This window comes from Emys orbicularis, chromosome 15 (assembly GCF_028017835.1).
Source record: "Emys orbicularis isolate rEmyOrb1 chromosome 15, rEmyOrb1.hap1, whole genome shotgun sequence".
Taxonomy (NCBI): Eukaryota; Metazoa; Chordata; order Testudines; family Emydidae; genus Emys; species Emys orbicularis.
In genome coordinates, this window is record NC_088697.1 from 31,754,372 (window position 1) to 31,779,677 (window position 25,306).

Genomic DNA, 25,306 nt, shown 5'->3' on the forward strand with positions numbered 1-25,306 from the left:
ACCAATTTATTTCCTTGCTATTATTCGTGGGAGTTCTGTCTGCACTAAAATGGTAACCTACTGTTCCCTGGCTAAATATTATAGCTGAAATGCCATCAAAAACTTCTCCTCCATTCATTAGCCTCTTCAGGGTGTGCTTTTGCAATGTGTATGCAGTTAGCAGGATCCCTTGATTGAATTACAGTTTCTGACTGTTATTTTTATATATTCAGATAAATATGTACACATGTAGAATGGATATGCCATTTGTAGTGAAGTACAATGTGCACTGGTTTTTAAATTATTTTTTAAAACTGGTTTAGGGCTTGTTTAAAACTGACTCGAGGTAAGAACTTGAGAAAATGATACAGTTCAGATATTGTCTTTGCTGTGGCAACACCGTGCATTATGAACAAAAGCATGGCCTCAGATACATGCTTTCTTTATATAGGCAGTATAAGAAGGAGTTCGGCAATTCTAGAGAGAAGTTTCTTAAAGGGTAGATGACCTACGAGGCTAAGCTCTTAAGCCTACCATGGAACAAAGACTTTAAACTGTTAAAGCAAATAAATTTAGATGTTGGTGGATGCGGAGGGGGGGAATGGACCCGGCCTATTCTCCAAAGTCTATGGGATTAGATGTTTAACTAATTATTTTTGCCATTGCTATACCATGTTCAACGCTCACATTAATTCTATTGATGCAGGGAATTGGGATTTCAAAATGCATGGGGGAGCTTCAGCCCCACTGGCACTATGAAGTGAAAAAATAAAAAGGGAAAGCGGATTTTTAAAAATTTTCAGTAAAACCAGTTTACCGCAGTGCAGCAGAAACACAAGCACTACTGCCAGCCATGACCATGCTGTTATTAGAGTTCTGATAATGAACAGTGCAGAGAAAGGAAAAAAATGCACAAGAAAATTTAGTTATTTCATTTTTAAACAGAAGAGTTAATAAAGTTCGTGCTTTAAGTCACTCATGCATTACTGCTGCAAATTCTGTACCATGAGAAAATCGGAATGGCAGGGTTCTTTTGGCTATTGTTTTACATGCACACACGCACTCTCACACATGCATACACACACTCACACACGTGGCTCCTCTTTTCCAGGCCTCTAGGATACACTCCAAAAATCATAATCACTCAAAAAAACCTTTCAGAGATTGTAGTTTTGTACGTCTCACTAGCCGTAAATTCCACTCTTACAGTCACATTTTCTTTACTACCAATCTATTGGATTTAAATTTTTAATTAATTTTAAGTGTTTTTTGGAGAAAATCCATTTGGTTTTATATCATGCCCATGCATTTCTAATCATTCGTGTACATGCTCACTCAGATTGGTAAGAACAAATGGCCAACATACATAAACATCTGGTATACTCCATACACACTCCAGCAACACAAGCTTGGAAAGAAACCCAAAAGTCTTCCTAGGGAAAGAACACTTTAAGAGGAAGGTATTGTGGAGTTCAGGTAAATTTTTAAGGCTGAAAAGACTATCAGAGCTAGTTTGCCTAGCACATCTTGTCATTCAAGTTGTTTCTGTGATAAAACCTGACAACTCTCACCCCTGTAGATTAACATACTGAAAAACAGGTGCTTCTTGGTGTAATGGAGCCCTCTCAAGGCAGTTAAATAATTAAAGCTATTAGTAGATATAGTTAACAAATATTTGTTATTTTGCTGCAACTGTGTTCCAATGAGATTTCCTTCTGCAACATCAACACCCATATCAACACTTCACAACAGTTATGGATTCAATGACTTCATTTTGATACCTCTGGGGCTCCCTCCCACTAGCCCAGGTTCTCCCAGAGATCAACAAAAGTGTTATTTCAGACAAAGAAGATGTCCACCTTGGTTTAGTTTACTAGTCCTAGTTGGCAGAATGGCAGACCCTTCTAACTCTCCCCACAGTGACGCAAAGAACAGCTTTACTTGCAAATGGCTATGATTTCAGACAGACACCAAAGAGAGGTTAGTATAAATGTTGGGTATTATATGAACTATGTATCCTACAACTGGACATATTAAGCTTTTCTTATACAGATCCCTAAGGTCTGAGGCATGGCATCCCCATAATGTTTTTGCTTTAACATCAAGAGGAATTAAAATGGGAAAAGCCTCCAACCCATCAACTCTTCTCTGGCTGGAAAGTACTGATCAAGCATCAGGAGAACCAGTAACCTAAAATCCTTACGGTGAGCGGGTTTCACACAATTCGCTATGGTTACTATTCAATCAAACCACACTGGTAAAAGGAAAAAAAAAAAAAAGGAAGAACTTTATTTACTCCACAGTCAAGCCATGTGTATTCCCTGAACATCCTGTTCCGTTTCGGATGTTTCTAATATCGCCAATGGTTTCTATGGAAACAATCTCAAGCTTATGACTTGGCAAATGTAGTAAAATCAAGGTGGAAAAGTCTTTCAAATATTTTGTTTTAAACTGCATGAGCAGTAGGACCTGTCTGGTGATCTCAGTAGGTGCTGAGTGCACTATTATCAGGAGGACTGAAATTCAGGACTCAGTCTTGGCCTTGCTCTTGTCCTAGCAGCGGTTGGGGCACTGGATAAAGCTCATGCAGCCTCCCTATATTTCTCTAGAGACTTCCAATTATTCAAGGAGCAGTATGCACTAGCCTTGTAAAGGCACATGTCCAGACTTCTTTTGCCAGGGGATATGGCCTCTGTAGCACAGAGACTTTGATAATGAGATCAGGAAGGGAGGAGCAAGTAAATAGAGGCTAAATATAAAGAGATCCTCAGTGATCAGAGGATGCCTATGGAGTAGGAAAGAAATACAAGTAGGATTTTCAAAAGCGCTCAGTGTTGGGCTTAACTCTGCTCTCGAGAAGCCCACGTTAAAACTCCTAGTCAGCGTTTGGCCAACACTGAGTGCTTAGGAAATACCACTCCTAATCTTTATGGCTACACATTTTGTTGCTAACTTTGTCATCCTAATTAGTCCAAGATATTTTTAAATTCCACAGTCCCCCTGAAAGTATAAGGGATTTTAAAATGTCAAATAGAAAGTAATATCATTCACTCACAAATGACACAGCCTGGAGGGCTGAGATGAGTCACTAAATCAGGAAATTCTGGATAAAACTGATTAATGACTAGGATTGGGGTGTGGTGGAGCAACATTAAGAGAGGCACGATGGCGCACTATCCTAGGAATCTGAAATTTAAAATATCTCAATCGATTCCTGAATCAGAGATTAGAAATAGAAAAGAGCTAGTGTTAAGTCATTCAGCACATCTCCCAATGTGCATTTTCTACCGTTGTAGAACTTTGCTTAGCCGACTTTTTCAAAAGTCCATAGTACTATTTCATCTGTATTTGCCTGTAGTTTTAGTTGAAGTTCTAACCTCTTGTACACCTCTAAGTAGTTCTCCTCCCTCAGTTTGGACACATCAAACGGTTATGTCCACCCCTTAGTTGTCACTTAACCCAACCACTGTATTCATATTTAGTTCTTTTAATCTCTCCTCAAATGTTAACGATCAGTAGGTTCCATAACTTTTTGCGTTCATCTGATTTTGAACGTTTGTTCAATGTCGTCTTTGTTTTATGAGGTCATTTGGGCTTTGTTACTTTACAATGGCTTCTCCTGCTGTAGCTGCTAGAAATGCATTCATTTACCAGGAGGCTTGACGAAACCGCTGTAACCATGTGAAAATGTGTAGCATTTAACAGACCCCGTCTGTGATCATAATTTAGAGGGGGAGGTGGGCAGTGTATGAATAATATGAAAACATCCTAAAAAGATTTCTTGAACAAATTGAAAAAAAAAATGTATTGCAAATTAGATTGCAAGTTCTTCAGGACAAGGACGGTTTTCCTCCTTTTTGTACTGTATATTATTATCGTATTCATTTAATATCTCAGTCCCCCTCCCTTCATTGTTGCCGAAGATATGTCTCACTAATTGAGAAAGTGATTATTCCACATTATGGATGTATTGAGTTATCAAATTTCAGGGTGAAACATGGAACAGTTGCATTACCAAAGTGAAAAAAAAATTAATATTAATCCCTTTACTCCCTCCAAAATATGGATTAGAATTCATTGCAACTGTCAGGTTTGGTGTCATTTTGTTTTAAAAAAAAGTAATTTCTGCCAAGCTCTTTGTATGCTGGAATTTTGGCCTGAAGTGAATATTTGAACATGGTTTAAAAATAGGGAACAAGAAAAGCTGTCAAGCTGATAGACTAATTTGAACAGAAGACAAAGATTGGTTTGCTAGACTGCTATGACAATGAGAAGAGTTAGTGTTGGTGTTTGTTTTAAAAAGCTCTTCTCACAGGGTGATGATGAAAACTTTACTCCCGACCTATGAGATGAGAGGGTCTTCCGTAGAACGTCTACAGAATATCAAAAATATCACTTGTCTCCAACAGACTTAAGGGATTCAAGTTCTTCCCAAACCAAAAACACTACTGAAAATTTTATGCATCTCTTAAAAAATTAAACTTGAGTTCACATTTTCAAAAGCCAGATTTCTTTTTAATCTTTGATGTGATTACCCCAGTAATAAGGATTACTAAAAATCAGTCGCTCCCTTTGTACTGCTCTTACATGCATGCCATTTCCATCAGTTTGGGGAATTGCTGCTAGTCTAGGACTGTAACAATTGGTGGTTAAACTCAACAGAAATGACAAGACTAGACATCCTTTCAAGCCTTAAAAATTATGTTATATTTATGAGATCAGTCCACTTGAAACATGATTTCCCTTGAAGACTACATTTCCTTCCCCCCCACCCCCAAGCTTGTCTTGCCACTCAGCAGTGCTGAGAAAGTAGATAAACAGGAATGTGATACCAACCGTGAACTGCCGGTTCTGTCGTCGCCGTTGTGTCTACACACGGGAACAGAGGATTGGAGGAAGGGAAGAAACAGGAGGAACGGCATGCAAAAAAAGGGAAAATGGAAAAAATGGAACAGATAATATATGAGCAAGCTTTCAAAGAACATTGCGTGACAAGCAATAATAAAATGAAAGGCAAAAAGCATTTGAAGTGAGTTGCACTGTTTAAAGGACATGCCTTGAATTCAAAAGCTGTGAGCCTGAGGAAAACAGTAAATTCTTTGTTTTTCTGGAGTCTTGCCAGGAGGATATTTACTGGTGGTCAAGAGCTAAGGGGAACATGAAATGTGGGGAACACCACCAGTGTCAACTCTTTGGTTAAGTACTCCCAAAACACACATGCTCAAAACTAGGACAGAGACCTAAAAGCCTGGAAATGGTTTCATACATTCAAACATTGCCTTCACTAAAATCTTCCCCTCCAGCCTGTTCACCCCTGGTCCTTCATTACCAATCAGAAGTCAATCAATCAGCCTCAAGTTTCCCCTCCTCCAGCTGATGCCAAGAAACCTATAAGTGCTATAATGCATGGTTTAATTTCGGCATCCAGCTCATTTTAGGATTGATCAGGAGGTAACAATTAAGCAACAGGGAGATGATGAGGACTAGCACACAGTGTTTTCACAGACCACATTCACACAGAAACACTTATTAAATTTGTAGGTGGCCTTTTTGCTTGGTTTCTAATGAATCATGCACCAATGAGACATTCATTTGATTGAAAAGTACAAGTTTTCGCAGAATACTGGGGCAGCAAGTGGAGACTGCCAGTTCCTCTGCTGAGAAATATCGCCTGATCTCTGATCCTTTTTTTAGTCTTTTATGCTAAGCTCTGAAGAAAGCATTTATTTTTCAAGAGGCTGAGTGTCATATGTTACAAGTTAAATATATTGCATTGTTTTCATCTAACCTCAAATATATTGGTTTAGAAAACTTGCTTCACATCAAACTGTGAAGCTTTGTTAAAGGCTTTTGAAATATTTTTGGAGTTGCTGCTTAATGTGAACACAGAGACAGTTTATAAAGACTAAACTGTATTTTGGATGAACTTCCTACCACCTCAGCTCTGAGTGTCCTGGCGATTAGATTATCTTCCCAAAATTCCCTATCCTAACTGGGTCTATTCAGCAACAACACTGTAAATGGAAAATCCATCTCCATTTGTTGACTGACACCTGGTTCTACTTTCAGACTCCCATTACTATGCTGAATGGGTCAGAAAATCGTTACTACATGCCTTTGTTGGTTGCATGCTAGAATAGGCTGGTTATTCAGAATGTATTTGTAAATTGTCAATACTTACAAAAACATTCGCAAACTCTCAGTAAAGTACAGACGTGGTCATTCACATCAGAAAGGGGCTTCAAAGGACTACATTTGGACTACAAAGGCAATGTTTAAATGAACAAAAGCATCTGTCAAAGTGCAGAGCAGCACTCCAAAACATATAATTTCTGTAAACTAGCCAGGAAGTTTAGTTTTATAATTACAGTACACAATTTCACATAGGCGTTCCCCCTCAATTAACATGCTCTCCTCAGAACCATAGGAACTGTAGTCTTTCCACACTCAGAATAAGCAATAGGAAGCATGAAGGGCTATTCCTCTGTAATTTAGCTAAGGACAGTCTATGTTTGAATTTCTGGACCATCAGTGAAGACGAGAATCACACAAGGAGTACACAATACTTACAGATTCAAAGTCTGCACGCTTTAAATATCAAAGCAAAAAAAAAAAAAAGCACAATTTAACAAACTCTACACCAAGATTTGCATGACAGATTATCAAGCCATCATTAATCTGTTCCCACTGCCAACATATACTGTTCTTATCTTGGCAATCAAATCTAACATGTTCTTAATATGCTAGCACTCGTTCTAATGCTGGGAACTTTGGTGAAGGCAGCATGGAAGCCTTCCAAAACAAAAATGAGAACAAGAGTGGGCCTTTATTCTTTTGGAAGCAGCATTGTGATAATGCCTTATTTTAAACAAGCAAATGGTGAAAGGAAAAATGGAGGTGGGGGTAGGGAGTGTTGTTTAGAAAGAATTACAGAACTGTCAGCTCTTGAGATACCATCTTGGCATCTACAAACAGTCTCAATTTACTGTCTTCCTGAAATAAAAAAAGTTATGTCAGCATTAAGATTAAATAAAACTGTGCTAGAAGCAACCTTGTACTCATATGCTGGAAAAGATATTAGTCAAGAAACAGTGTGAACTGGACAGTGCATCTCGCTTCCTCTTCTGGGGACAGAGACCAACAGCTTTACAAAAATAAAGTTCTCAAGCAGTTTATAAGCGAGAACAAATATCCAAGTCAAACAACATGTTTGCTGCAGCTGGAATGGTAAAGTTATGATTAGCAAATGGATTGGATGATTACAGCAGGAAACACAGACCAGTTAAAGGTTTAGAACATGATTTCTGGAGGTCCTTCTCAACTCCACCATCTTCTTTCAGAACAAGGATTGTATACATATTTATACTTCTTTTAACACATGGTACAATGCTGCACTACAGAGGAATGATCTCATGTTCAGAGATTTAAAACAACACACACTTAAGGAAGATTATTTTGCATCATGAGAGAGAGAAAATTAGCCTTTTGCTGTGCTCCTTTGGTATGAGTCTAATGAGTATATGCAAAATGGTGTATAAATCACTCAAGAACACTACTGTTCTGCTTGGCGTAAGAGAAGAAATATAGCAGTAACAGGAAAGACTGTGCAGGCTGCTACTGCTAGAATATCTTATGATTTTACCATGGGTTGACTAGTTTTTAAAATAATTCTCTGGATTTTAGCATGGTTACCCACTTTTAGTTTTATTTCATACTGAGGATAACCATGTCACCCCACTGATTAACTTTACGGTCCAAATTCTGGAGGGAGCTGTGTGTTATTTTCCTAGTTTAAAGGTCCAGTGAAGTCAATGAGAGTCTTCAGTGACTTCGGCAGGCATTTGATCAGGTCCCCTAGTGATGGGGGATAGCAACAATCACATGAATTTTATGAAAATGAAATCTATCCTATGGTGCGGACACTGGATGTTTTCTATTCTGAGGTGAGTACAGAGGATAGAAGGAAGAATACAACAAAACACTGAGGTGGAGTAAACGCATTGTTAATCTTAAAGTAAAACAAAGAAGAAGATTTTAATTAGTAAGGCTCAGCTAAAATGGTTTTATGTGGTGTAGTAAAAACAATCCAATGGCCTTTCCAGTTCTACACATCCATAATCCTACTGTGTTCACTAGATCAGTGGTTCTCAACCAGGGGTACACCGAGGTCTTCCAGGGGGTACATCAACTCATCTAGATATTTGCCTAGTTTTACAACAGGCCACATAAAAAGCACCAGTGGAGTCAGTACAAACTAAAATTTCATTCGGACAATGACTTGTACTGCTCTATATACTATACACTGAAATGTAAGTACAATATTCATATTCCAGTCGATTTATTTTATAATTATATGGTAAAAATGAGAAAGTCAGCAGTTTTTCACTAACAGTGGGCTGTGACACTTTTGTATTTTTAGGTCTGATTTTGTAAGCAAGTAGTTTTTAAGTGAAGTGGAACTCGGGGTACACAAGACAGATCAGATTCCTGAAAAGGGTACAGTAGTCTGGAAAGGTTGAGAGACACTGCACTAGATGACTGTTTTATGAGTATCATCAAACATGGTATCCCAGGAAGGAATTTCTCCGCTGATATAAAGTTACATATTTCACTTAATATTGACTTCCTTTTAGCATCAGACATAGGACTCACTCAGTTTACCGTGACCAGGACTTGACTGAATTAAACCTCTAATACACATTATGTTGTGGTAGAATATGAAGGTATCTGCAAAATGGGAAAACACTGGCAACATTCAAGTCTTTAGACACCAGCCATTTAACTAAGTAGCAAAAAAATGCATTGCTTCAGAGGCAGCGGGGCAATATTTAGTTGAAACAGTGGCACAAGCGCTCCACTGTGGCACATTCTCATTCTTTCACATGGCTTCTCTCCAACTGAAAATTGTTCACTGAGCGTGACAGACCGCGGGTTTAAAGCTAATCCATAAATTAGTCCATAGTCTTGAACAGAATGAACAGCATAAATGAAAACGAAAATCTTAGGAACAAAATTAAATGCCTAAACTTAAAATGCTTTTTCTATTTCCAATTGAACTGCAGTGTTACTATCTTTAAGAAGCTACAGATTCGCTGGGGCTTTTGAAAAACAAACCCCATACCGGAATGGATAAAAGAGTAGCATCTAAAAGTGCACATAAGGCTCAACAGCACCCATTTCACGTGTCAGTCTTTAAACCAAACTAAGAAGTACAAACACAATATAGTTCCTTTCTAGTTTATTTCCTTCATTAAAGTAAAAAAGGAGCCAATAGGCTTTCCAATCAGACTCACTGAAATCGTGTTCCATCTGCTTTTTTCAGATTTCTTCACATTTAGAAGGCCAGGGCAAGCATGAGTTCCCTTGATGTTACCATTTTTACAGCAATGCCCTAAGTAATGAATGCTCTGTATTTATGCAAAGAATATTATTTTCCGGTTTATTTCAAATCCATAAGAGATAGTAAAAGGAATACTGAAAAAAAATCTATTAATTTCCACTGACCTAATGCCTAGCTTCATTTCATTTATGTTACACTTCAATTAAACTGAATGGTGGCAGGAGGGAGGATGAGGTGAATTCAAGCCTACATATAATGCTGAGCCGCAGCCATCCTTTATCTCTAAAGTCTTCCCAGAAGAATGATGAATGGACTCCGTGTTTGATACTGTAAGATCATGCTTTGTAAAATAATTCCAAGTTGGCTTCAAAGCTTTTGCAGAGGTGTACTGCACTGCACCCTTGAGACAGCTTCATTTGCAGACCAAATGTTTCACAAAAATAATCAGGATCTGCTGAGTAACTTTGTGTAGTTGGGGGGGAGGGGGGGAGGGAGAGAGAGCATTCTAGATCTGGTGCTGCAACTTGGTCTGGGATTTTTAACATTTCTTCCAGAAAGCCCTACAATATACACTCTCGCTTAGGCCCCAGCCTTGCAAAGAAAACTTAAGAGAAACTGCACAGAGCAACCTGAAGTCAAAAAGGCTCCACACCTTTGCCTATGCTCCTCTCTTTGCAGGATAAGGGGTTTAGTAGCTATTATTTTAGAATGAGGACTCTTCCTACAGCATGCACAGATATTGGAAGCTACTAGATATACCAGCGGTCATGGAGAAGCCCTGTGAATTTTGAACTCAACAAAATACTAAGTAGATATTTAGACTATATCTTGTTGGAGATGTGGAATAAGCAGTTTTATTATTTTTCCATCAGTCCTCTTGCTTCAAAATAGACAAGTTTTCTGAAGATACACAATTAAGTAAAAATGATTGCTGCAGTACTTTATTCATCACAAACAAGTAACAAACAAATCAAAGTGCTCTGGCTGTTATTGACAGAGCAGTGGGGTAAGACTGGCTTAGTTATTTCTTTGCAGGCATGTAGGTTATTCTCTCCCTTTTCCCCTTTAATGTGGTCACATACTGGATGAAAATGTCAGAGGAGTACGATGTTAACGGTAAATGAACCTGACATTTTATCAGGGACACAGGGAAGCTTCTACAGAAACCAAGAACGCTACAATAAATAATTTGGGGGAAAGGAATGACTAAGCGGTGTAAATCTCTGCACCAGCCTGTGAAGCATTGCGTGGCACCAAACACCGAGCTTTGTGTGTGTGTACATTCAAAGTTTACAACGACAGAGTACTGCAAGGCTCTTATTTTCAGATTCATGTTTTCTGATTTTCAAATGTCAAGTTGTATACACTGCTGCATCTTTAAAGAAGCATTCAGAAAAGGAGACAAAATTGCTGCTGGGGCCATCTGTAGTTCGCCCAGACCAGGTTGGAATTAACCCCCATCATCCATTGTAGAAGTTCATGGGAAAGAAATAAGTTTTCCATTTATCCATTAAATTCCATCTGAACAGCAGCACCGGCATCAAAGTGTCAGCAATAGTAACCGATTAGGCACAAAGCTTCCAAATCCACTGGTACATATGTAGCCCCATTAATCCACACGGTCTCTGAACCTCCCACAAACCTATTGCTCAAGATACCTTTCAGCAAAGAATACGTTTTACTGCATACTTCCCACCTATAACTTTTTTGGATTACTCCTGGAATAAATCCCAGACAGCTGTAGTTCATCACACTAGCAGCTGAAATCAGGAAAAGGACAAACTTGTGGTGGGAATAAATTTATCATTTTAAATGAGTTTTCTAGGATGTAAATTCCAATTTTAAAATGGTGCAACGTTTTTCTTAGCTAATGAATACAAGAGTTCCCATTTTTATATTAGATACCTATGCAAAGATGGGAAAAAAATTTCCACTGACTTAGTTTCAGAATCTAAGTTTAACCTGTCCTTCAGGAAGAGCGTTTAAGACAGGAACTCAGTGCTATTCAGAGGAATTCATCTGGGAAGGCAGGAAATCCTTGGAATTTTTAGGCACCAGCACTATAGCTTTAGCCTACAGAATATTTACGTGTGAAATCATTCCAGGTTTGGCAACACCTACTTTATTTATTTATATATAAAGACAGTCAAGTTGTTTAGTCCCCACATTTAAAATTTCACAAAACGGAATACTAATAAAACATTAACATTTAAGTGAAAATGTATGAAAAATACTTCATTTCTACTTCAACAACCTCCTCCGGTGTTTGCAACCTAAACAGTGGAGCATTTACATAAGATTTGGAAGTAGATTAATAATTTTACTTTCTAATGCTTAAATTTAAAAACAGCAGAAAAACTGAAAAGTTTGTTCTACTTTTACCATTTGGTTTTAACCATTTATGGCAGCGTTTCTCAAACTCCATTGCACTGCGACCCCCTTCTGACAACAAAACTTACTAGATGACCCCAAAGGGGGGGGGGGGAGAGGGGGCGCAAAGCCGAAGCCCAAGGGCTTCAGCCCCAGGCGGGGAACCTGTAACCCGAGCCCCAGCAAGTCTAACGCCAGCCCTGGCAACCCCATTAAAATGGGGCCGTGACCCACTTTACGGTACTGACCCACAGTTTGAGAACTGCTGATCTATGGTATCACCAATAAGGATGTGTTTATTTTTAAACCTTCCAGCATCTCTAACTTAAAAAAAAATGTTTTAATACATTTTAAAAGATTTCACAATTATTTTAAAGGCAAGTCATCTGATATGAAACCTGCCAGTCCAGGATCAGGATGTGAGGAGTTGCTGAGGAGCCTTGATATTGCTACAGGATTGCACTTGAGTCTCTGTACAAGTTATAAAGGAACATCCATGCAATATAGACTCAAACATGTAATCTGCAACACTAGGGATTCCCTAGAAGTATGCTAAGTACATCCCACGTTCCATTAAAACGGCTGCCATGTTACACGCAAGTCCCAATAGCAGAGGAGGCAACCAACATGACTGTACAGGTACACAATTAATTGTTTATGTGCTGAGGGGGAAGAAAATTAGCCCTACAGAGGGTAAAAATTCTTTAAAAGGCAGACCATTTTTTTTATACTACATTATGACCAAAGAGAAGGATTTTTTTAAAAAAATTAAGAACTTATCTCTCCCAGGATAGAACAGCTGTCCAAAAACAGTATTTCAAGTGAGGACTCCAGGGGCAATTTAAATTATGCAGTTTGCTCTGCCATATCTTATTGTACATCTTAATGAACAAAGCCACGAGGACAATTTGAAATGATAAAAAAAAAAGGATTTGCCAGTGATAACAGCTGAAATGCCAAAGGATGGTCAGAAAATCAGGGTAGATACTGAAAAGATCAAACCATCATGTGATAAATCGTAAGTAGCAAAGCAGCAGAGACAGAGCAAATGGTTTAAAGGTTGTGCTCTTTCAGACACTCCAGGACGTCCCCGCAGCACTACAGAACTGGTTTCAGAGTTCAGCTTGACTGATCAGGTCAAGTCCATGCCAGCAGCTTTCACAGTCACATCAGGAGTGAGAGTGAGAGAAAGACACTTATGCTCAGGTAGTGGACTGATTGGACAATGAAGGCATGCCAAGACTTGCCTTAGGTTGTCATCTAGAGTATGGAGAAGAAAGCGTGGCTGGCCGGTGAAGCATGGCTGATGACAGCAGTGGCTGGCTGGCAAGGGGGAAGCCAGGGATTGTTAATGGGCTGGGGAGGAATTTTGTACAGATCAAGGGCCATATTTTGTAACAAAACGTATTATCTGTTATAGCGAAGCAAGCTCTCTGGTGTAGAAAGCATGCCTTCCTATAATGGCTGTACAACACCGCCTAGCACGTATGGCTTTATACGAATCATCAAAACAGGTGTTTCCACTGGAGACTATGGCTGAAGAACCTACTGAACATGCCCAACACAAATGGGCCCTTCCTAAGCCCGTTCTTATTTACGGTAGAAAAAGTGAGCCCTCAAAGCATCTTCAGTACCTGAATCAGGAAGCGTTCTCTACACTGGAGGGGGCATCTGGTACGGAGTGCAGTGTAAATGCAGAGAATAGGAGCTTTGCCAATGAAAACTCTCTCAAACACAGCTCATTTTTCTTATGAGGACGGGGTCCTGGCAGAACCGCCCTCAGCTTCCATGCGATGCCAGCTGAGTGTGCCCCCAGCTTGTGTGGGGAATGAAGGGAGAGAAGTTGAAGTATAATGGAGATAAAATCTCCCCCGATTTGAGGAATCCCATTTAAAAATGCTTAGAATTGGTTTGGGTGGAAGACTAAGCATGAAAAAAGGAACTCTACCACCTCTGAACAAAGTCAATCACCAGTATTCAGACTATATGCCAGGGATGGCCAAAATGCAGCTTCAGAGCCACATGCGGCTCTTTTCAGTTAAAGTGCGGCTTGCAGAGCCCCCCCACACCTCCCCACCATTCTCCACCTACGAGACTGGGGTGGTGGGGCTACGGGATTCTGCCCTGCAAGGAGGAGAGTCGCAGGGCTTCAGCCCCATGGGAGTTGCCTGCTGGGGCTTGGGACTTCAGCAGGAGTGGGGCTGAAGCCCTGAGCCCCGGCAGATGTACCTTGCAGGGCTGAAGCAGGCACGCCCTGGGTCTGAAACTTCTGAAGATTATCGTATGTGGCTCGGAGGGTCAGTACATTTGGCCACCCCTGCTATGAGAGAACATTTCAGTATTTTGGAGGCAATACAATTAGAAGTTATGTATTGTCCTTTGAGGCTTTTAAGTAGTATTTCTACACTACTACTGTACATAATTCTTGCAATGATGCTAGTCTGTAAATGGATTTCACTTGCAAAACCCTTTACTGGGAAGAAAGGAAGATAAGCTTCAGTATAAAACTGCAGGAACTTACTCATCGGTGTTTGGCTGCTGAAGCTTCTAAGGTTAACAGGGGCTGCAATGAACTAAACAATGCAGGGGAAGAGTGGAAATTAATTTTTATATCCATTTGTCAGACTTGGGTTTCCAGTTAGAATTTAGTAGACTGTCTAGTCTCTGTAGAAATGGAGATGGAAAATGTTCAGTTCCATAACCTTTAATCTATTTGGAGAGAGGAGCAAATGTTAAATTCCATGAGTGCAGATATTGAGCCTTCAGGATAAGATAAATACATATATAGCTGCTTGCTAAGACACAGTAACTCTGCAAGATCACATCCATCAAAGAGAGGGATTTGACAAAGTTGTTCTAGTAGCAATTTCAGTTTAACAACGCCTCAGTGCTAGCTCGTTCATTAGCACAAAAGCATTCTGTGCTGAGAGAAGATACAACTCCTGGATCAGGAGGTTAAAGTATATCTGTAAGGTGGCCTCAAATCTCAAGCTGATAGGCCAGCAACAGAATGAGACAGAAACAGAAAGTCCACATTGAAACCAAGGAATTTGGCACAATTGGCCTGTTTCTGCCCTCATTAGAGTCAATGGAAAAGTTCCCATCCATTTGGATTAAGAGTAGAACAGAGTACAATGTCACTAATACAGTCTGGCCCCACTCACACGGGTCAAACCAGATTAACTGATGAGGGTTATGGCTGAGCATAAACTGTGTTTAAACATGTTTTTTAGCTCTGTTTTAGAAGCCAGAGTACCTGGGGTCTTTTTCACCCTGTTATACTCACTAGATAGGTAAGGGGAAAGGGGTTTCTACCATCAGGAACAGGCAAAAATGGGTGTTTGATTGCTGCAAGAATCATAAGATACCCATGACTTGCCCACTGTAAGTGGCTGTCAGATCTCACCAGGCATGTGGATCTCTCTCAAAGTCTGAAGAAGATCTTACAATCTTGATGTGTCTGTGTCAACCACAAGTGAACTGTCAGAGAAATCCGGGGAGCTAAATTTAGATTATTAGGATCATCATCATCAGGTCCCAAGGCCATTACAATAACTCTTCCAGAAATGCTCCAAAGGCAGGGCCAGCTGACAGGGAATGTTACATGGGAGAAGGCAGATTACAAAGGAAGAACAGTAGGGAAACTTGAGAGAAGGGGAGGGCACAGTGATGGAGCCAGCTAGCGCATCAGCAGTGCAACGTGCATTTTGAAGAATGACTGACACTAAAAACTACAAAGACAGCCTGGATTACAGGGGTGGGGTGGCCAGTAGATTTCTGATCCAAGCAAGTCTGTGGGGGAAGGACTAAGAATTTGTGTGGCTACAAAAGCCAACTCATAAGAGCACAGATTTTATACTGAGGGGTGCTGCAGCAGCCTGGGGATCAAAGGGTGAATGGTAAATGCAGAATATCGAATAATCAGTGAGGCAACAAAATCTGCAAACATCAATAATAGGATCAAGCCACTAAATAACAGAGGATGTAATATAATCAAGTTCAACATCAATTAAGGGGGACTCATACCAAGACCCAGTGATATTTAGTTTCCAGAAGAGTGACTTTTATTTAAAAAAAGAGTGAGGAAGCTAGGCGCACCCAAAAGGAGAAGTTGGAGAACTCTGTAGAATCAGCATGGAGGTTGCCTAAGATGCCTTATTGTAGTCTTGGATGGTAGCAACGATCGAAGCATTTGAGCTACAAACAACATGTAATTTATTATTCAAAACAGCTACGATATGGAGTGTGGAAGGGTAGCTTAGCAGAGTACCCATCTATACAAAAAGTACTAAAAGTGAGCCCAAAATGACATGTTAGCAATACTTAATTTCATTTCCAGGACAAAGAGATGGGAACATTATTAGTGTTACAAAGCACCACATGAATAGAATGCAATAGGGCCAAAGCAGCTTGGTTCCTGAAAGGGTAAGTAAGCCTCTGTAACCATTTACAGTTCTCTGAAAGCATTAACAAAACAGTGGATAAAGAACCACCAAGTTACAGCATTCCTTTAGGCCTGGTCTACACTACACCTTTAATTCGGATTTAGTGGCTTTAATTCGAATTAACTCTGGAACCGTCCACACAACGAAGCCATTTAATTCGAATTAAAGGGCCCTTTAATTCGATTTCTGTACTCCACCCCGACGAGCGGAGTAGCGCCAAAATCGAATTTGTCAATTCGAATTAGCGTTAGTGTGGCCGCAATTCGATGTTATTGGCCTCCAGGAGCTATCCCACAGTGCACCATTGTGACCGCTCTGGCCAGCAATCTGAACTCGCATGCACTGGCCAGGTGGACAGGAAAAGCCCCGGGAACATTTGAATTTCATTTCCTGTTTGCACAGCGTGGAGAGCACAGGTGACCACAGAGAGCTCATCAGCACAGGTAACCATGCAGGCTGATAATCGAAAAAGAGCACCAGCATGGACCGTACAGGAGGTACTGGATTTGATCTCTATATGGGGAGAGGATTCAGTGCTAGCTGAACTGCGTTCGAAAAGACGAAATGCCAAAACTTATGAAAAAATTTCCAAGGGCATGATGGAGAGAGGCCACAATAGGGACACAGATCAGTGCCGCGTGAAAGTCAAGGAGCTCAGACAAGCCTATCAAAAAGCAAAGGAGGCAAACGGTCGCTCCGGGTCAGAGCCGCGGACATGCCGCTTCTACGCTGAGCTAAATGCATTTCTAGGGGGGGCCGCCACCACTACCCCACCTCTGACTGTGGATTCCGAGCTGGGGATAATCTCATCAGGGACACCTGATGATTCCGCGGAAGGGGAAGAGGAGGAGGAGGAGGAGGACGAGCTGGCAGAGAGCACCCAGCTCTCCGTTCTCCCCAACAGCCAGGAACTGTTTCTCACCCTGACTGAAGTACCCTCCCAAGCCTCCCAAGCCAGCACCCAAGACCATGACCCCATGGAAGGGACCTCAGGTGAGTTTACCTTTTAAAATATAAAACATGGTTTAAAAGCAAGCATTTTTAATGATTAATTTGCCCTGAGCACTTGGGATGCATTCGCAGCCAGTACAGCTACTGGAAAAGTCTGTTAACATGTCTGGGGATGGAGCGGAAATCCTCCAGGGACATCTCCATGAAGCTCTCCTGGAGGTACTCCAAAAGCCTTGCCACAAGGTTTCTGGGCAGTGCAGCCTTATTCCGTCCTCCATGGTAGGACACTTGACCACGCCATGCTAGTAGCAAGTAATCTGGTATCATTGCCTGACAGAGCCTGGCAGCGTATGGTCCCGGTGTTTGCTGGCATTCAAGCAACATCCGTTCTTTATCTTGCTGTGTAATCCTCAGGAGAGTGATATCGCTTAGGGTAACCTGGTTGAAATAAGGGAATTTAATTAAGGGGACTGAGGTGGCCGTTCCTACTGGGCTGTTTGCCTGTGGCTGAAAAGAAATCCTTCCCTGCATTTAGCCAAGTGCAAGGGGGGGGGGAGGATTGGCCCAGAGCTTTTCGCGTTTTGCTAGCAGGGATCTTCCCTGATACCAGCCAGGCGGTGGGGGGAGGGATAAAGCACTCATCCCAGAGAATTCATGGCGGGTGGGGGGGGGGGGTGTTAGTTTGGTTCCTGCAGGGATCTTCCCTGATACCAGCCACGCGGTGGGGGGAGGGATAAAGCACTCATCCCAGAGAATTCATGGCGGGTGGGGTGGTGGTGTTAGTTTGGTTCCTGCAGGGATCTTCCCTGATACCAGCCACGCGGTGGGGGGAGGGATAAAGCACTCATCCCAGAGAATTCATGGCGGGTGGGGGGGGGGGGGTGTTAGTTTGGTTCCTGCAGGGATCTTCCCTGATACCAGCCACGCGGTGGGGGGAGGGATAAAGCACTCATCCCAGAGAATTCATGGCGGGTGGGGTGGTGGTGTTAGTTTGGTTCCTGCAGGGATCTTCCCTGATACCAGCCACGCGGTGGGGGGAGGGATAAAGCACTCATCCCAGAGAATTCATGGCGGGTGGGGGGGGGGTGTTAGTTTGGTTCCTGCAGGGATCTTCCCTGATACCAGCCACGCGGTGGGGGGAGGGATAAAGCACTCATCCCAGAGAATTGGATGGGGGGGGGGTGTTAACCTTCAGCAGCAGAAAACAAGCTAACAGGAAAACTGCAGCACAACGGGCTTTGCTTGGTATGTGGGAAAGCAGGGCGCAGAAGCCTAAAGACAGTGGCTTACCATGGCAGCATGCAAGGTGAATTCTGTTTCCCCGACCTGCGTCTGTGATCTCTAGCAGCAAAGCCACAGGCACTCAATATTAAGAGGCAAAATGCGACCTTGCACAGAAATCACATGTGCTATGTAATGTGAATAGTATACACCGTGAAAGAGTATAAGCATTGTTCTGAAAAATGTATCTTTTAAAAAAATTCTCTCCTTTTTTCACTCCCTCCAGCAGGTGCAAATGTTTCAAGCCTCCCTCCTCCTTCCCGAAGGCTATCCCAGATAAGGCGTCGTAAAAAAAAAACGAGAGAAGAGATGTTTTCCGAAATCATGCAATCCACCAGGAATGAAAGAGCTCATCTGAATGAGTGGAAGGAGACGGTTTGCAAGTATAGGAAAGAAGCCAGTGACCGTGAGGACAGGAGGGACCAACGTGAGGACATGAGGGACCAACGTGAGGACAGGAGGGACCAACGTGAGGAGAGGAGAGACGCTCGAGATGAGAGGTGGCGGCAGGAAGATCAGAGGAGTCGGGAAGCAACGCTGGGGCTGCTGCGTGAGCAAACAGACATGCTCCGGCGTCTGGTGGAGCTTCAGGAACGGCTGCTGGAGAACCGAGTGCCGCTACAGCCCCTGTATAACCCCCCTACCTCCTCACCATGTTCCATAGCCTCCACACCCAGACGTGTAAGAACACGGGGGGGGAGGCTCCGTACACCCTCCCATTCCACCCCAGTGGACAGCCCAAGCAAAAGGCTGCCATTTTTTTAACCTTTTTTTACTGGGCTTTTCCTTCCCGCAGATCCTCCTCCCAAACCCCACTCAGGTTCTGTGCCGCTACAGCCCCTGTATAACCCCCCTACCTCCTCACCATTTTCCATAGCCTCCACACCCAGATGTGTAAGAACACGGGGGGGGGGAGGCTCCGTACACCCTCCCATTCCACCCCAGTGGACAGCCCAAGCAAAAGGCTGCCATTTTCTTAACCTTTTTTTACTGGGCTTTTCCTTCCCGCTGATCCTCCTCCCAAACCCCACTCAGGTTCTCTCCCTCTTTTTATAATCAATTCATAAAGAATAAATGATTTTTAAACAATGGTGACTTTATTTCCTTTGAAAGCAAGCTGGGGGAAGGGGGAGGGTGGGTTCCTTACAGAGAATGAGTCAATAAAGGGGGCGGGTTTTCAGGAAGGATAAACAAACATAAATTTCACACTGTAGCCTGGCCAGTCATGAAACTGGTTTTCAAAGCTTCCCTAATGCGCAGCGCTTCATCGTGTGCTCTTCTAATCGCCCTGGTGTCTGGCTGCGAGTAATCAGCAGCCAGGCGATTTGCCTCAGCCTCCCACCCTGCCATAAAGGTCTCCCCCTTGCTCTCACAGAGATTGTGAAGCACACAGCAAGCAGTAATAACAATGGGGATATTGGTTTGGCTGAGGTCTGAGCGAGTCAATAAGGATCGCCAGCGACCTTTTAAACGGCCAAATGCACATTCTACCACCATTCTGCACTTGCTCAGCCTGTAGTTGAACAACTCCTGACTCCTGTCCAGGCTGCCTGTGTATGGCTTCATGAGCCATGGCATTAAGGGGTAGGCTGGGTCCCCAAGAATAACAATTGGCATTTCAACATCCCCCACGGTTATTTTCTGGTCCGGAAAGTAAGTCCCTTGCTGCAGCCGTTTAAACAGATTGGTGTTCCTGAAGACGCGAGCGTCATGAACCCTTCCCGGCCAGCCCACATGGATGTTGGTGAAACGTCCCTTGTGATCCACAAGTGCTTGCAGCACCATTGAGAAGTACCCCTTGCGGTTTATGTACTGGGTACCCTGGTGCTCCGGTGCCAAGATAGGAATATGGGTTCCATCTATTGCCCCACCACAGTTAGGGAATCCCATTGCAGCAAAGCCATCCACTATGACCTGCACATTTCCCAGAGTCACTACCTTTCGTAGCAGCACCTCCGTGATTGCTTTGGCTACTTGCATCACAGCAGCCCCCACAGTAGATTTGCCCACTCCAAATTGATTCCCGACTGACCGGTAGCTGTCTGGCGTTGCAAGCTTCCACAGGGCTATCGCCACTCGCTTCTCAACTGTGAGGGCTGCTCTCATCTTGGTATTCTGGCGCTTCAGGGCAGGGGAAAGCAAGTCACAAAGTTCCATGAAAGTGCCCTTACGCATGCGAAAGTTTCTCAGCCACTGGGAATCGTCCCACACCTGCAACACTATGCGGTCCCACCAGTCTGTGCTTGTTTCCCGGGCCCAGAATCGGCGTTCAAAGCCTATAACCTGGCCCATTAACATCATAATCTCCAAAGCACCGGGGCCCGCGGTCTCAGAGAATTCTGTGTCCGTGTCCATGTCCTCATCACGCTGGTCGCTGCGCTGCAATCGCCGCCTCCTCCTCCTCCTCGCCTCTTGTTTCTGGTCCTGTGTAAGCATAAACTCCACGAGAAAGCGCGAGGTGTTTATAATGTTCAAGACTGCGTTCTGGAGCACAACGGGATCCATGCTTGATGCAGAATGGAGTCTGCAGAGTTCACTCAGGAAAAAAGGCGCGAAATGGTTGTCTGCCGTTGCTTTCAGGGAGGGAGGGGGAGGCTGTACCCAGAACTACCTGCGACAATGTTTTTTGCCCCATCATGCACTGGGGTCTCAACCCAGAATTCCAAGGGGGGTGGAGACTGCGGGAACTATGGGATAGCTATGTAAAAGCTACCCACAATGCAACGCTCTGGAAATCGATGCTACTATGGTAGCTTGGACGCAAACCACCGAATTAATGGTGCCTAGTGTGGCCGAATACATTCGAATTTACAAAATCGGTTTCCTAAATTCGAATTATATAAATTCGAATTAATCCTGTAGTGTAGACATACCCTTAGACCGAGAGACACTTGATAAAAAGTCTCCCCACAAAGGCTCTGAAGGAAACTTTGACAAGATGAGGTGAGAAGTTAAAGACATATTATGGAATAAAAAGTCGTTAAAAGATAAAAACTGTAATAAATAGCCAAGTCTTGAGATGGGAAAAAGTTAATGCCAGCATGTTCCGAAGTTCAATAGTAAGGAGGCTGACAGTGGACCTGGAAGGAGGAAGACAGTGACATGGCAAAATCTGGACAACACAATGACAGATGAAACACATTGGGACAAGAGCATGTTAAGGCACATTGGAAGGAAGGTTTTAAATTAATTGTCCACACCTGTGAGTTCTGATTTAGTTGTAAAATCACATGGGATCGGGGGTGGGAATGTAGGATAGTTAAAGTCGGCTAAGGCACGATGGTAGTCACAAAGATAAATAAAATGTTATGCTGCTTTATGAAGGGGATGGAGTATAATACAGGAAATATTAAGTCACTGGACAATCGATGGTACATTCTCACCTTCAGTATTGTGGTCAGTTTGTCACCTCTATCTCAAGAAAAAAAACATAGCTGAAATAAAAAAATCCAGGAAAGGGCAATGAAAATGAGCAGAGTATTGTAGCTGAGCAGGGGAAATCAGAAAAGCCTCCCTTATGAGGAGTGACTGGGAAGACAGATGTAGTTATTGTGGAGAGGAGCACGACGTGAGATGATGGATTGATGTAAAATAATGAGTGGTGTATTATGGACAGTTGGGTGTTCCTATTTACCTGGTCCCAGAATACAGGAAAATAGGAATTCAAAATTAAAAGGCAACTTAAAAAAAGGTGAACAGAATATTCTTTTTAATATTAGAATAATATGCATAATTGACTGGTGGGCTCATATATAAGAGCTAGGTGGTGGTGTTATTGTTGCAGGATATTGAGGTAGATAGCTTGTTTTGTTAAGTTTCAGAAATAGATGAAACATCTATGAATAAGAATAGCACTTGTAATCATACCAGTTGGACAAAGTTACAAACAAACAAACTTCATGCTTCCGGGCATAAATAGCTCAGAAAGTGATATCGACTGGGGTGAGCACGATATTTAACATCTGCTCCCCAAGTTAGATGTACTACAGGGGTGTTTATACCTTCATTTGAAGTATCCGATATTAGCCACCAGTCCTGGACTAAACGGACTGTTAGTCATGTCTGACATGTCAATTTCCATGTCCCAAGAACACCTGCAGTAAGGACTGTCCAACTTCCTGAGATTATAACACACCAGTACAAGAATTGTATATTATGAAAAATAAAGATTTTTTTCTCCCCCCCAGGCTTCTGTTTATAGACATAAAAGACAATACACATTCAGGACATTTCCAATGGTCATGAAGGTACCATACCTGTGATGGTGGTAGGGGTGGTGGTGGTGGTGGTTGTTGTGGGAGGAGGGATAGTTGTGGGGGGATCTGGATAAAAAATAAAAAGGAAAATAAAAAGGCAAATTAAGAAAAACAAGCAGAACACAACAATGATCAACAATGATAAGAGAGAAACGAGGACACTGAAAAGCAGCATGGCTGTTTGATGTCTTTATTCCCCTAAAAACGGGCGGGGGCAAATTTCCCAACTGGCTTTAAAGACAGAGAGTCAGAACCCAGCTGGCATAGCTGCACTGATTGCAATGGAGCTACAGACAGACTTATGCCAGCAGAAGGGATCTGGCCTGAAATTTCTCTCTTGTTCTGTCATTTATAAATGCCAAAAAAAAAAAAAAAAAAAAAACCACACACACACACAACCTAGCACAAATTAGTCATTGATGGGAGAGAGCGATGGAATGGGAGAGCTATAAGAAAAACAAACCACAAACTTCTTATGACAAGGAGGACAATTTGCTATGTACAAAGAAAGACAATGGTGATTTGTCATTTTTCTACGTTTACATTTGAAAATTCTGGTGGGGAAGGGGAGAGTTCCTGCTGCGCTTAACAGACTAAATATCCACAGCAGATTGAGTCTCTCTCATTCGCTTTTTCCAGAACTGTTAACTTCATTATTCTTCCTCCATCAATACATCTCTGCAGGATGTAAAACTACTTCTAAGCTAGTAATAAATACAAAGAAATGAGAATGTCACTATTAAATATCAAGTTCGAGGCATGCAAGATTTTATTGAGACTTTTTTTTAAATAAAGTCAATATCTTTGTGACTGATAAATATCAATATTTTAATGCTGCCCTAGCTTTTGTTAATATCACATCCTGGATGGGGAAAAAACCAGAAAACTGAAGAGATTTGTTTTTCTTTACAAAGAATTTATAAAAGACACTTGACCTGGTAAAGCCACCAAACAGTGCTAGGCTATACAGTATAAAATATTTATACCATATAGAGTGTCATATCTTCACAAAAGTTACTTGGGGAAGGAGGAAAGATGAGAAAAGATGTGAGGGGGAAAAAAGTATATGTATATCAATGCCCCAAAATGATCAAACTGAATGTGTTAAGTAGTCAGCAAGACTTTGAACTAAGGAATCATTCTGCAATAATAGAGCATGAAACGGTTCATAGGCTTTTGATTTTAAATTTTATCTAAAGCATGTCAACTTTTCATCATTGACACATCTGCTACTCTTTTATCTCCAAGTGAGCTCTCAAATTCTCTAATTAATACATCCAAACTTTAATTATATGCTGCACCTTTATTGTGTTCAGTACAACTTCCTGAAAGTTAAGAAACATTACCTTGGAGTTCGCTTCATTGTGAAGTCAGCTAAAGGAAAATGATCATTCATGAAGAATGTCTTTAAACATTTTGTCCTTCTCCTGCAGCCGCAATAGCTGGGTCCATTTCTTTGTTAGATAACTTCTTCATCATCCGCCTAACTTGGGATAGGCTGACAAGGTACTACACTGATGTTTCTTTATTACCAGTGGAGACAGAGCAAAGCATGAGAAGAAAATCACCAACCTTTGTCACTGAGGATGAAAAACTGAATTTTGTGTTTCACTGTCTCCACCAGGGGAAACTGCTACTGACAGTTTCGTCCCTACTGATTGGGGGAGATGATTGTCTAGTCTCATGTGCTAATCACACTAGAGATTTCTAGCAAATGTCTTTGGTCACTCCCAATGTGAAATCAATTTTTAGGCAACAACATTTTCAGTTTGTCTTATCTTGTATGTGATTAGACATCCTTATAACACATCAGCAGAATACAAAGGGGTGTGTGTGTCAAGGACAGTTCCGCAGCAATCACTTTGCAGGTTCTTGCTGCCAGAAGTCACTTTAGACTTAATTATATTTAAACATATGTGTATTTTAATTTTATAAGGATATTAATCTTGATGAGGTGGAGTAGGGCTGACATGTCAGATGGTCACAGCTCTTCTGCAGTCATTACATTCTATTGCATCAGATAACTATTAAGGGACTTGTTAAGACACGGAGTGATTTGACAGACTAATAACCCTATTTTCTTATTCTCTCTCTTAAGGTCAATTTGGTGCTGGTACAAAGTCCTGTATTGACAGCCCTGGAGAATAAAGTCCTACTTATCCATGGAACAGGTAGAGAGGCAAGCAATAGGGAAACCTTTTAATGCATTTTGCACTAGGCTTGTAGATGCTACTTCCACGGGTCAGTTTCCATGCGGAGAAAAAGATGCCCAATGTGGTGATGGCTTATGAGACATGCATGCTTTATTACGAGGTGGGCTCAGACTGCCGACACATTTCCATGCAGGACACAGCATAGTATTTGTATTCCTTAATACAGAGTTGGGGTAGATTTGAACCAGTGCACTAGAGAAGGAAGCCATGAGCAATCCACCTCTCCTAAGACCAACAGCTCTGAATTCCTGGGCTGAACATGCATAGCATCAAGGGACTTCTTTATACAATCTAGAGTATCGAGCCATATTGAGACACTCCTGATTTTACATAATCTTGATACGATGGGATGTAGAAAAGTTACTTGACCATGGACCCCCGACAGACCATAAAAGCAGCTAATCATGCCTATATGGCTGTCACATGTATGCACTATGGGCACAGGCTAAAAATCGTTCGGAATTTTTATTT

At 41.9% G+C, this 25,306-nt stretch overlaps 1 protein-coding gene across 1 annotated transcript in view; it reads right to left on the reverse strand.

The window, feature by feature from the left end:
* CADM1 (cell adhesion molecule 1) overlaps positions 1-25,306 on the reverse strand; it is a 290,220-nt gene that overhangs the window by 21,383 nt on the left and 243,531 nt on the right. The window contains exons 8-9 of the mRNA XM_065417204.1: positions 22,623-22,688; positions 4,816-4,848 (exon numbers count right to left, since the gene is read on the reverse strand). Coding sequence (XP_065273276.1) covers positions 4,816-4,848; positions 22,623-22,688 — 99 coding nt within the window. The remainder of the gene's footprint in view (positions 1-4,815; positions 4,849-22,622; positions 22,689-25,306) is intronic.